The sequence below is a fragment of the Haliaeetus leucocephalus genome, unplaced genomic scaffold (assembly GCF_000737465.1).
Source record: "Haliaeetus leucocephalus isolate CR32 unplaced genomic scaffold, Haliaeetus_leucocephalus-4.0 Scaffold144, whole genome shotgun sequence".
Classification (NCBI taxonomy): domain Eukaryota; kingdom Metazoa; phylum Chordata; class Aves; order Accipitriformes; family Accipitridae; genus Haliaeetus; species Haliaeetus leucocephalus.
The window spans coordinates 2,168,016-2,180,871 of NW_010972580.1; the positions used below are offsets into that span (position 1 = coordinate 2,168,016).

The 12,856-nt window shown below is 40.8% G+C and overlaps 1 protein-coding gene across 1 annotated transcript in view; it reads left to right on the plus strand.

Moving 5' to 3' along the window:
• TANC2 (tetratricopeptide repeat, ankyrin repeat and coiled-coil containing 2) overlaps positions 1–12,856 on the plus strand; it is a 208,362-nt gene that overhangs the window by 49,950 nt on the left and 145,556 nt on the right. Inside the window, exons 2-4 of the mRNA XM_010561364.1 lie at positions 3,261–3,332; positions 7,070–7,072; positions 8,861–8,929. Of these exons, the coding sequence (XP_010559666.1) occupies positions 3,261–3,332; positions 7,070–7,072; positions 8,861–8,929 (144 nt within the window). The remainder of the gene's footprint in view (positions 1–3,260; positions 3,333–7,069; positions 7,073–8,860; positions 8,930–12,856) is intronic.

The window sequence follows — 12,856 nt, forward strand, 5'->3', positions numbered from 1 at the left end:
CCCTTAGCTTTATTCCATTGTAGAAAATCCAAGTAGGATTTAGAATCCTGGTAAAGCTATTGGGTAAAAGCCTGTGTCTTCCAAACAGCAGCTTGCTTTTCCTCTGTACCAAAAATGGTGTCAAGAAAAAACCTTGTTGCTCCTGTTAATGGGGGAACCACGTTTTGGAAGAGCTGCAAACCAGTTGTGATAAAATGCAGGTTGATGCTTTGGTACTCTGGTTTCCCTGTTGCAGCTCATGTCAGAAAAGCAAGAGACGTTTCCCTGTTCTCCGTCTCCAGTCCAACACCGGGTGGTGGTGGCTGTTGTTGCTGAGAGCAGTTACAGGTCCCCAGAGAACGATGTCTTATTTTTCACTAATCTTTGGAATGTGGGGGGTAGGGGAATGGTGCTGGATCGAGTTTGTCTGAAGCAGGTGGGAACGTAAGCCCAGCTGGCTGGGGAGGGAGGACCTCAGGAGATCTGCAGGAGCGGGGATGGGGCTGACCTAAAGCAAAACCATGCAGAGGATATGAGGGCAATGTGTTTTTAAAAGAGCCCAGTTATGGGGGGGGGGAGGGGGGAAGAAAAAGTGGGATGAGCATGGGTTCATACTTGGGCTGTTCCTTCATCTCCAGAATTCATCCCACCCAGCAACATTGACTGGAGAGGTCAGGTGTCCCTTACTACGCTATTATGTTTTAGAGCCCAATTTAGTCCTTAAAGTCGTGTCCGTCCGTTGTGTCGTGTGTCTCTCCCCACCCCCAACTTCCAAAACTTCCATCCCTATCAGGCATATATTAGAATTTTGGGGTATTATGTAGCTCTTTGAGACGAATTAGAATAAGGACATTTTAAAGTTAATTTGGCACATCTGTTTATGATAGTGAAACTGTATTATTAACATAAAATATCAGCTCCCTTTGGTGTTCAAAGTATTTAACTGAAATGAGAGTTAAGCTGTTGTCTAAATCTTATTGCAAAGCACTATGGAAAAAGTTACTCTTTGAATTCAAGAACTTGCAAACCAGGTTTGTGTCACCAAACACTCCTTTGTTTTCCTGCAGTTTTAAAAACAAAAATTGCATTAGATTTTGAAGTCTCATTTCAGAGGTTTTTTTAAATGTTATTTAACGCAACTGTGTTGTATCTTCCTGTCCATGGGGACCTCCTGGGTTATTCTCATGGCAGGACGGGGCCGTGTGGTCCGTCTCTGCCACGTAACCGGATCTTTGCACGTGTGATCTCCTGCGAGGTTGCGTCCTGCAGCATCTCCTCCATTAAGAGTCCATGTCCATCAAAACCAATCCAGCCTCTTGCCAGCTCCATACTAGTGGAGAAAGGTTTGCCAGGACCCACCTGTAGATTAGTTGGACTGTCCTGGCAAGGTGTTCGTTTAGTGTCACTCACAAAAACTATGCCAAAAAAAACCCAACTGAGTTTGTCTTTGATGATTATGTGGCTTTTCATAAATACAGGGGTTTACTCCTGATTTTAATACTTTGATTTTCTGTTTATAGCCCTCATCTTTTGAAACTTTCAACCCTTATAATTATCTTGCATTGTGTATTTATGTTTTAAACTCAAAGGATTTTGGTTTTTTTGTAACTTAGAGGTTGTCCATGTGGACTCATAGCCGGGGGCCCTTAGCGGTGATGATTATATCTGTATGCAGAGCAGTGTTCAAAACCAATGTTGTGTATTAAAAGTAAAAATACAGAGATGGTGATCTGTTGATACTCTTTTATGCCAGCTGGACTGTAGGAAGGCTCAATGCAACTAATCCCAAGAAGGCATCTCCAGGCTAATAAAAGCTCCTATGAATACATCAAAATTGTAGTCATATTTGCAATGTCACATCCTTCTTGCAACCAGAATAGAAAAGTGAGGAGGGAAAGTGTCATGGTCTTGACACCTGGCAGTTGTGATGGCTTATCAGGGCATGAGCAGTTGATATAAAATAAGGGATTTCCAGGTTGTTTTAGCTGGCGTTAGGAGGCTGACCTTGATGTGCAGCTGTTGTATGAGCAGGGAAAAATGCAAAGGTGACAGAAAATTGCGTTGCTGGCACTCATTCAAGTTGCCTGAGCATGGCTTCAGGGAAACTGAGGACTGGAAACGTTTTACCAAGGGAAGAGGAACCAGAAAACCTCTCCGTGGCCGGGGCTGTGGTCCTGCTTTGTGGGGGGTCGGGTAGACTTAAATTTTCGGTCACCTTACCAGTTCTGCTGTTGTGCTCCAATACACAACTTACCTTTCAAGCCAGACTAACAAATGGGACTCACACATAATATGACTTTATCAAGTTGAATTACTTTATGGCATAACAGGCCTGTCCAACAAATAACTCTGGGGATACATAGATATGTATAGATATAAACATAGCAGAGTGCAGCTGCTTTTAGTATAATCAAAAAGTATAAATGCTAAAATTGACTACTGAGGTTTTTAAACAGCTATTTAAGAATTCAGTTATTTCAAAACTATTTTTAAAGATTCTAAAAGCTTCCCCTTCCCCTGCCATAAAGTGTAGTAACTGCTGAAATACATCCTGCATTTTTAAATGCCTGTTTTTGCTTTTTCACAATCTGCACAGCTAGACTTCTTTTTGCTTTCAGCTGGCATAAACCCTGTGTACTCAAGCATCTATATTGATGTGCCTGTCTATTGTTTCTAATCTGGTCAGTTGATCAATGAAGACCAGCATGTAATTAATTGTGTAATATTGTACACAATGTCCCACTCTACATTTATCCAGATGGATTTGTTTCTTGTTAACTATAGCTGCTTTCCTAAACAGTTTCAAGAGGATATAATGGTTTTGTTCTTCCCAGCCTTCCTGTTTTTTAGCTGACAAATAATTTTAAAGGGAAACAATTTCATAGAATATTCTTTTTCTTTTTTTTTTTTCTTTTTTCTGGATCTCTTTCTTCAAACACTTAGTATTTTTTATATTTTGATAACGCAGTCCAAAGTGAAGGAACTAATTGAAGATGCACAATTTGGTTACTATTTCATTCAAATGTCTGTGGGGTCACTAGGAGAAATTAAAAGCCTACTTCTATCCTGAGGACCTCACAGATTTCATTTGCAGTGAGCTGGGGAGAAACTGGAAGGAACAGCAAAGGAGTCAGTCAGCAGTTTGCCCCATTTTCAGTCTGCAACAGGGACTTTTTGTTCTGCTGTGCCTACAAGATAGGTGATGGTACTCAAGGAAAAGTTGCATCTGCCTGACCTGTCCACTATGATGTTCTACTTCTGCTGTTTTGGTTCTCATGCAGATGGAGGGAACGAGGAGCCACCAGACCGAAGACAGGCAAGTGTAGACTCCCGTCAGAGCCGATCTGGGCAAGGTAAACGTTAGTGTTGTTCTGCCTCAGTGACTCGTTTCTCATTTGTTCACCTTTTATATATACATTTTGTGTTTTTCATAAGACTATGTAATCTGACGGAGTTTTGTAACCATTGTTATTATCCACATAGCTACAAATTTACTAATATTCACAAAACAGACTATCTTTGTGTAGTTTGAAGGAGTTCAGACTAACTCATGGCGCAGCACAGGCGTACCTGTGGAGCGTACGGCATCTTCATTTTGCAGACGGAGGGACGGAGCTTTATGCAAGGGCGGTTGTTGGAGCTGGTGGTGTAAGAAGGCTTCAGCGTATACCAGCCCAAATCAACAGGCCGTTCGGTGACCGCTTGCCTTCTCCCCCTGGTTGCAGAGGGGAGAACCCAGCAGGTTCTCAATAACCAGGTTATCCTTCCCCTCCCAAGCCCCACGATGTGATAGAGGGGGGACCTGTGTGTTCCTGACCTGGGGGCCGAACAGCCGTGTGTTACGTCTTTTGCTTCGTTGTGTTTCATCCTACAGGAACAGGGCAAGAGGTCCCAGGAAGACCTAGTAAAAATAGGTTTTATATTATTTAAATAATGATTCTACAACCCTTTTGTTCAGGATCCATCATTCACAATAGGCTTCGTGGTTAAAACCACCGCTAGAGCTGTGTAATGGGGATTTCTGTCACTGACAGCAGCAGCTCTTAGATCTGTGCTGGCTTACGTGTCCTTTGAAGTAGCTTACTTAAAGTTTTAAGCATTTGCTCATTTGTGAGGGTTGTGAAAACACTGGTATTTTCACACAGCTCTTGAGACTAAGAAGCATTTTTTGGAAGCATGGCTCTTGTAGGTGCTATGTGCATTGACTTATTTTCTCTTTGGGATTGCAGCAATAATTTTCCTTTCATTTAGGTTCACGTCTGTTGTTGTCATGGTGTCCTAATGACTTATTATGGAGACATTTTCTCCAGAGCATTGTTCTTTTTTGGCAGTATTCCAGTGTTGCCTGGGCAAAATTATTGCAAGTGATTGAAGCCCGCGATCAGAATTAGGGGGATCGGAATTTAGAGTTAAAACCCTTGAAGCCCTGTGAAATGTCAACAGCTGAAACTGCTCTGTTAACATAGGATCTTTTTATTAGTATTTTAAAATTTATTGTTTAAAATTTTCTTATTTCAAAACAGAAGAGTTAAAATAAAATTAGGAAGGAAGAAGGGAATTTATAACTGCACATACTCCGTGATAGCTCGCATACAAGTAGCCTTTCTGTGCTTCGAGAATACAGAATGAATGGTTGCTCTTTTCCAGACAGTGTTAGCTCAGAGAAAGTTGCTGTTGTGTTACTTCTGCAGGCTGAGCCTTGGCCGCTCTCTCTGCCGTTAGTCCCTGTGATGTCCTTTCATTTGTGTGGGTTTTGTCCGTTGGTTTGTTGTTACAAGATACAGCAGCTCAGATGCAGCTGCTGATGGGAGTTGCCTGCTGGGTTTCCGTACGCTTCTTTCAGACATTGTGTTCGCTCAGGTTACGTTTCAGCCTATTTATTCAGCATCACGGCTGCTGTGGAAAAGTACCAGTTTTGGGCAGAGGACATGGGGCTTTTTTGGCAAATACTTACTTGCCAAAGAATGACCAATCTCTGTTTGCCTCAGTGAGTATGACTCTAGGAATTGCAGTTAGCTAGCAAGAAGTTGCAGCATGAGAGGGCGTAGACGGAGAAACAGGTAAAAAAATACTTCCAACTGCTTGGAGAAACAAGCTTCTGTGCTAAATATTTCCATTTGGATCAATGGATGCAATTGTAGACGCAGGCTTTCTGCAGTGTAGAAGAAGTCTCTTTGCTCTTTAGAAGTATTATATTTAACTTTGCCCTGGTCTGTGTCCGTAAGTTGCTATCTATCTGCACATTTTAACATGTATTTTTCATAATGATGGGTTAAGAGGTTTTATTATGCTCAGATAAACCAGCCAACCGAAATGAGGCAGTCATCCTACTTGTATTTAAACTTCCATGTTGCCGGGTGTGATGCCCAAGTATTGTACCTGTCTGTAAAGCTTTATTATCTTGGAAAACTTGAAGAAATAGTTCATTAGTTCAAATACACACTTTGCAGTAGCATTTTATTTAAATATATTTTATAGACAAACTTGTCAAAGTTCCAGTTCAGCTGTGAATGATCCCTAATTTGAGGGTTTGATAAACCCAGTATTCTTTCTGACTGGAACAAATTTAAAACTGTTTCAATTACCTTGCTTGTGTGTTTGTTTACTCCAGCAAGGATGAGAGAAATTTTGACATCTGTGGAATGAAAATAGTACCTTGTGGATATTTTGTGAGTTCACTGATTTTGTTCTGAAGCATTTGAATTTTAAGAGGGAAAACACTCCTGAAAACTTTGCAAAGATATAATAACTTTTACTTCTATATAAGATACTGCCCCCAATTGCCCTTGGTTTTAGGTAAAGATCGGCCAAAGATACTGGGAACTTACACCATGGTAACCAGTGAAATGCACAGACTTTTACGTCTTATGCAGACCTTAAGTCCCAGACCTCACAGTTCCCTCAAACCCCAAAATCTGGCCTGAGGAAATCTGAACCTTGTTCTTAAGAATCAAAATCAATGATGGCAAATCTTTTTTTTTTGTGTCTGGCGCCAGATGTATTTTGAAAAAACGTCGTAGCTTGTTTCTGTCGAAGCCAATGCCGATTTTGGCACTGATGCCGGTTTGCCTTTCCTGGCACTCGCAGGTGATTATGAATAGGCTTGCAGAGTCAGCAGAGGTGTTCAGCTTGCAGTAACCCTGGAAAAAGCAAGGCCCTCGATCAGCTTACGTCAAGTAAGCTATATATGGAGCCAATAATTGCAATTGGTGATGCACAGCTGGAAGAAGTCAATTTTTTTTGCTGTATTAGCAGCATGCTATCATATTATGCCCTCTTGGAAAAAATATGCCCAACTGCACTAACAGAGCCACTGCATCTTTTGGATGATTAGTAGGAAAAACTTAGAAACAAGATCATCAAAATTGAGATTTTGAGCTCTGCTGAGCAGTAGCACTGTGCTGTGTGGGGGGGGTGTGTGTGTGTGTGCAAGACTTGGGCTTGCTCTCGAGAGCACGTGCGTTTCTCCAACATACCTTGTTTGTCCTGTCTGCCTGATGTGCTGCCTAATGTCCAATGGAAGGAGACCTGAGAAATGGCAGTGTTCCTACCTCTGAAGCTGTGGTCGTTGTGTGTAGCTCAGACGTGTGTCAAGTGGGAGACCCCAGGATGGTGCTCGGCTGGCTGAACGCAGGTGGGTGCAGTGGAGCTGCCTGTTGCCCTCGACTGCCTTTGTAGCCCATGGAGAGGTCATGGATGGAGTCAGTGGAGTGTCCAGGCTGGGATTCTTCTCTTCCTGAACCAGAACCCTAAAACATGTCATTAGATGAATCTTGTCCTAAACTCCCAGCCTTCTAGAAGCTCTTCTAAACAGCTTGCTTCAGTGTAGACACCTCTTTTGTGGACACCAAAATTAGATGAGAGGAACGCATTTTCAGCACACCGAAGTACTGCTGGTGTGCGTGATTGAAGAGGACTGATGAAATGCTTTGGAGATGGGCATAAGCACAGACTTGATGTCTGTAACGAAGCGGTGCTGATGGTAGGTGGGTCACAGTGGCACATGGCAGCTTCACTTGGACGGGTCTTGGGTTGAGAAGCAAGGCTGAGCTGCTGCTCATGTAGAAATGGTAGTAACTGCAGGGAAAAGGTGGTAAGGCAGTAATTCTAGTTTTCTCTGACTATAGCCAAATATTTTTTTTATATATACACACACATATATATATATATTTACGTGTATATCTATATAAAAGGCATGATATTGTCAGCAACAGCATCTTTCAATAAAAAAAAAAAAAAAATACAGTGAACTGTTCCCCCTTAAAGGGATGTACTCCGTTAGAGCATTTCTGTGCACACTTAATTAAAGCAGCATGAAGTGAATAGAAAAACATCAGTGTCTGGCTCATAGTTTGTGGCAATAATGACATTCTCAGATGAATAAAACATATCGAACTGTAGCATACTTACTAGAGCATACTGAAGTTAAAAAAAATATCACCTTTGTAAGGATTAGGTTTTGAATATGTGTTCAGTAAACTACTGCGAATGTGGCAAGTGTTCAGGAAGCAAGTGAGTAAAAGCTGTACCTTGAACTGTCAAAAATAGCGTATGTGTAAAGTGTGTTAGCGTTTGGTTTCTTGTAAAGAATGATACAAAAATGCTGAGATATTCCTGAAAGTTGGCATCAGTAATAGATGGATTTTAGCCACAAATGATGCTGCTACTTAGCACGCTTCAGGAACTTGTCCAACATTTTTGACAGTTCTTTCAGTCTGGGTTTTTCCCCTGATCATAAACAATACGTTGGGTTGTTCGCATTGTTCTTTGGATGTCTGGAATAAAGTTAGTCCGTCGTCACCTCTGGACATTACAATATTTGAGCCATTTACCCTTTTGTCTTCTCCCCACTTCTGTCTGTCTACCCTTCTGTCTAGCAGTTAAATTTGCTCTTTTAAACATGTTCTCGCAAGCCATTGAGAACAGCACAGCTATCCAATGGAAATCAAATAATGAATGCCTCTGTGGGGGAAAAACATCAGTAGGCACTAAAAACTAAAATCCATCTCTTAAAGGTGTATCAAGTGTAGTCTTACATTATCTGTAATGAAATATTAATGCTAACAGTTTTAAGTTGGTTTTGCAGAAGAATTATTAGTTGTCTGTGTTAGGTTGTTAATCTTATTGACTAGAGGTGGGGAACCACGTGTTCTTGACCCAGAGGTTTCCATATTCTGCAGCTAATAGGAGGAACCTTATGGCTCCCAACTCTCATTAATATTTATTGCAACAATTAGCAATATGTGCCTTTATTGTTCTATCTCCACTTGTTGTCGTGTTATTTGGTGTCTTCCATGTGGATCTGTGGTGACATGACCCCCATACAGGCTTTGTGCATCTCTGGGTGCTTCTGTACGTTTGTCAGGGAAGTTTGTTGTTGGAAGTGGTGGCTGCTTTTGGAGGCTTTTGTTGTTCGATTTTGTTTGGGGGTTTTTTTTAGGCTAAAGGTCGTCGTGTTAAAATTTAATTCAACTGGCAGATTTTTTTATTAGAAATCTGCAAGCAAAATGCACAAGAAACTATCAGTAAAAGGATGATTGCTTTGTTTGAATTATATTTAAAACTGGTGACTCTAAGACTCTGAAAGTCAAATTAAAAAAATGAAAATAAATTCCTCGTGCTTATGCTGTTCATGATCTAAAGACGTGTGCTGAGATGCTGTTCCAGAAATACAGTTTCTTCAAGGGAAGTGTCAAGACCGTGCAAGATGAGCAGGAGAAAGCAGCCGTCCCTGCTCCCTGCGGGGCTGAGAGCTGCGTGCAGCGAGGTGGCTCTGCGGCTGGGCTCGCCCGAGCCAGACCGTTCTCTGTCTAGGAATGATGAAAGCGGGAGACTCCCTTGTATTCTAACCAGTCCCTTTTTATTTTTGTATTCCCATCAGGCACCTCCACAGAGAACGACTGTGCTTTTGAACCAGACTACGCTATTCCGCCACTCCCAGTGACCGAAGGTATGCAGCACATTCGGATTATGGAGGGCATGTCCCGCTCCCTTCCATCCTCCCCCTTACTCACACATCAGTCTATCAGTGTTCGGCTCCAACCTGTGAAGAAGTTAACTGGTAAGGACTTTAAATAAAGTTCAGTGGGGCTTTTAAGGTCCGTTGGTGCAAAAATCTGTAAGAAAACGCTTTGAACAAGCTTCTGTGTACAAGTCATCATTTGTTTATTATAGCAGCCACTTGAGTGAAAACCAGGAATGGATTGGATTTCATGCTGACAGAGAAATCTTTCTATTCTGAAAACGATGTTTCTGTTTTACAAATATTCTCTAGTTTTCTGAGAAATTTCTAGCAGACTGTATTTCATTTCCACTTTGTATTGTGGTTTATGCACAGTGGAAGTGTTACAGTAATTTTAAAGAACTTTATGCTAAAATTTTGAATGCCGAGAGGATACATCAGAAAAAATGATAAACTTATACAGCAGAGCGATTTTTTTTTTTTCATAGTTCATGCATATTTTTAAACTGTTTATCTAATCTGCTGGGATTGTGGTTTGAACACCTAGAGGTTTTAAAGTAGTTGGATTTTCAAAAGCACTTGGAGTCTAGCATCCGTGTAAAAGCCTGACATCGTATTTCTACTGGTAACGGTTTTGAGAAACTTGCTTCTTGCCTAAAATCTGACATCCCTCCGTGCCCATCTTTAAAAACGATCAGCCAGTGTACTGTGTTTGTACTGAGAGAAACCTCCAAAGATAATTTTCACCTGATATTATCTGATCTAGTGTAACAAAAGGGAGCTCTGATACACTTTGTACCTTTTGTTTTCCCTGCCCTCTGGTGAAATGAGAAATTGAAAAGGACAGGAGGAAGATTCCTGAATTGTGACAGAGTCACTTTGCAGGATCTCATGGTGGTCTGAGCCTGTCAGTAGCAGTGGAGCTCAAGAGGTGCAAGAGAATCAGGCGGAAGGAGTTTTAAAAGGACATGAAAATAGTTTAAAAGGGAAGTTTCAGTGCCTTACTCAGCTGTCTTCAACATGAGTTTCCCATCACTAAGAACTTCTAAAGTGTGGCTGACGTTCTGCCTTAAAATGTGAAGGCCTAAAACAACTTCTTAGTGGAAATGAGAACAGCTATGTACTTCAGAGGCTGCTTCTTCAGGAGGGCCAGTGATGTGACACTTGGAGGATCTGTGGGGTTTTATGGTTTTGGGGGTTTTTTTGAAACGCTTTCCTTTTTAAGAATATCCTTCAGTTTGCAGTCCTGAGTCAGGGCTGTGCAGCTGGATGTTCGGAGCTCCTTTCTGTTTGTCCTTCAGCATTTTCTTCTCTTTTGCAGAACAGCTAAGAATTATACTTTACCAGAGTAGCTGCTAACACTAGATTTTTAAAAGTTCAGTTTCAACTTCTAGAATCATAAAATTCAGTAGTGGATTACGAAAGTAGTTTCAAAATGCAATCCATTTCAGCTTAGTGTCTCTAAAACCTTGTTATTTTTTATTGTAGTTATCGGTACTTTCCTCCAGTACGAATACGTTGCTTGCAGCACTTCGCGGGGTGGAAATTGTGTGTGTGCTTGGTTTGTTTTCTGGGTTTTGTTTTTCTTTTTTCTTGTCATGCCACACAATAATGGGTAGGTGTGGAATCCACAACCTTCCTGCCACAAAAAGCATAGGTTATGAAAAATGACAAAGATAATTCAAGGCTATTTTTAATTCTCACAGCATGTCTGTACATGTTTAATTTATTGACTAATGTATAGCTAGTTTGTTCCTGCTTTTCCTGAGTTTTCTCCCATGATCCTCACATTTATCCAGTTCCCTCCTCCTTTTAGTTTTTGATTTACTTGTAGTTTTCTTCTTTGTTTTGTGTGGCTTCATTAGTAGAGGCAGGTAATATTAGCCAGTTCCATAGACCTTTTTTCAGTTAGGAAAGGATGAAAAGCATTGTGTTTTACAAATAGTTTAGGCCTTTGTAGTATCTTTATCTTGTTCATTATCCTTCTGTCCCCTTCTTTTGACTATAATCCTTTGTGTTTATATGATCTCCTGTTGGATCTCTGAGTAACGTTATATTCATGTATTTACTTGAACAGTTCATTACTCTTCTCTGAAATACTTGCAGAGGGTTTTTGCTGTACCCCATGGAAAGACCAATTTTTCTTATACCGCTGCAGCTCCATTTCTCTAACAACTTCCAGCTTGCTCAGCAAGCTGCCTTGGTGTAGATCTGCTGGATTTCTGGCTTGTCAACAGACATTAACCTCCTCCCACTTCTCAAATCACAACAGTTCATCCTAGCAGATTAAGCTCCATGTATTCGTAATTATCTTTTTCTGGGTGGAAACAGCTCAGACTCCATTCAGCTCCAAACTTGGAAAGCTTTTGTTGGAGTTGGTGGGGCTGCTGTTTGGAGTGTCCCACTTGTTCCTCAGAAGACCAGATATTGAAATCCCAGCAGTGGCTTTTGCAGGTAGTAATGCAAAGAAAAGGATTGTGATTCATACAGACTTTAGGGGTTTAGGCAGTTTGCTGAAATGTGTGCTCAAACACCGGTGAGGTGGTCTTGTAGAGCTGTGCTGTGGACATTCAGCTGGTGAAAATGCATACGCCTCTGTCGGTCTGGTTTGCAAACTATATGCGATGAAATCTAGACCTGAACAAGATGTGTACAAACCAGGAAGACATCAATAAAATGCTGATAATTGTTATTACACAAAAGTAAGAGAAGAAAAGCATAGGCTCCTGGTTTTGTTTGGAGGTCCATTTTGGGGCCACACACAAGAATCTGTTGGAAATTGATTGGGAAGATGACTACGTCTGTCTTCGACTTGCATTCTTTTCCTTTTCCATCTGTTTTAAATATCCTGTTCCGGCTAGGCTGAATCTGGTATAGCATGAAAACACGTGATAATATTTTGCACGTACATGTCTTGATGACTTCAGTGCAGCTCCTGATATACTTCGAATTCGAAGTGTGTTTCAGTGCGTTGGTGGATTAGCGTGATTTTTAAAATTATTAGTTTAATTTACTGTAGTTATTGTAAAAGGAAGGTGTTTATTTTACATCCTCATGCAGTCATTGTAGGAATTTGTTTGCTTTCATTAAGGTAACCTGTAAAGGAACTGGGAAAGTAGTGCTTTCCGCTCTTTGTTATTCACAGTACTTACCACGTTTCTTCAACTATTCCTTATCATCTGACTCTCTCATTTACTACTGATCTGAGAGATGTAAAAGGCAAAAAAATCCCTCGGCAGCAGAAAGAATGGCTGTTGAATGACTGACCGTTTACTGTATCAGCAAATAAAAAGTTGGGTTTTTTTTCTGGTGGACTTCGAGTGGCTGTTTTTAAAGACCCTCTTCATTTTTATTCATTAGTAAAACAGCATGATCTGTAAAATAAAGAAAATTTGGTTTTAATATTAGATTCGTGAAGACAAGTTCACAGCCTTACGCTACTTTTGGATGTGTTTCTTCCCAATTTTGACCAATATCCCTCTCCGATTTTACAAAAGTCTTGTAAGTGCCATCGTAGCATACTCAAAATCTGGTAGAATTGATAAGCAGCTTGGTTTAAAAAAGCTTCATGTGACTGTGGGAGCTTTCAGATAAAAATAAGCAGCCAGCAGTTTGACAGTAAATGCATGGAGACATTTCACAACGTCTCACTGGCTGTGATGGTTTCCTCTTCTGCTTTGTCTCGTTGTGCTGTCCAGTTGTTAATCCTACACAATAACAGCAGTGATTCCTTTTGGAAAAGGGATGAGGGTGATTCTGGGAAACTGAAGTATTACAAAAAGAGGCTTTTGTCCGTCTGACAGTTGCCACATGGATTTTTCAAAGCGACCTTCAGAGCATAGAAAATTGTTGAGAAATTATCCAATTGTAGGGGCTTTTTCATGCTGTTAGCTTCTTACATACATTTGTGTGTGA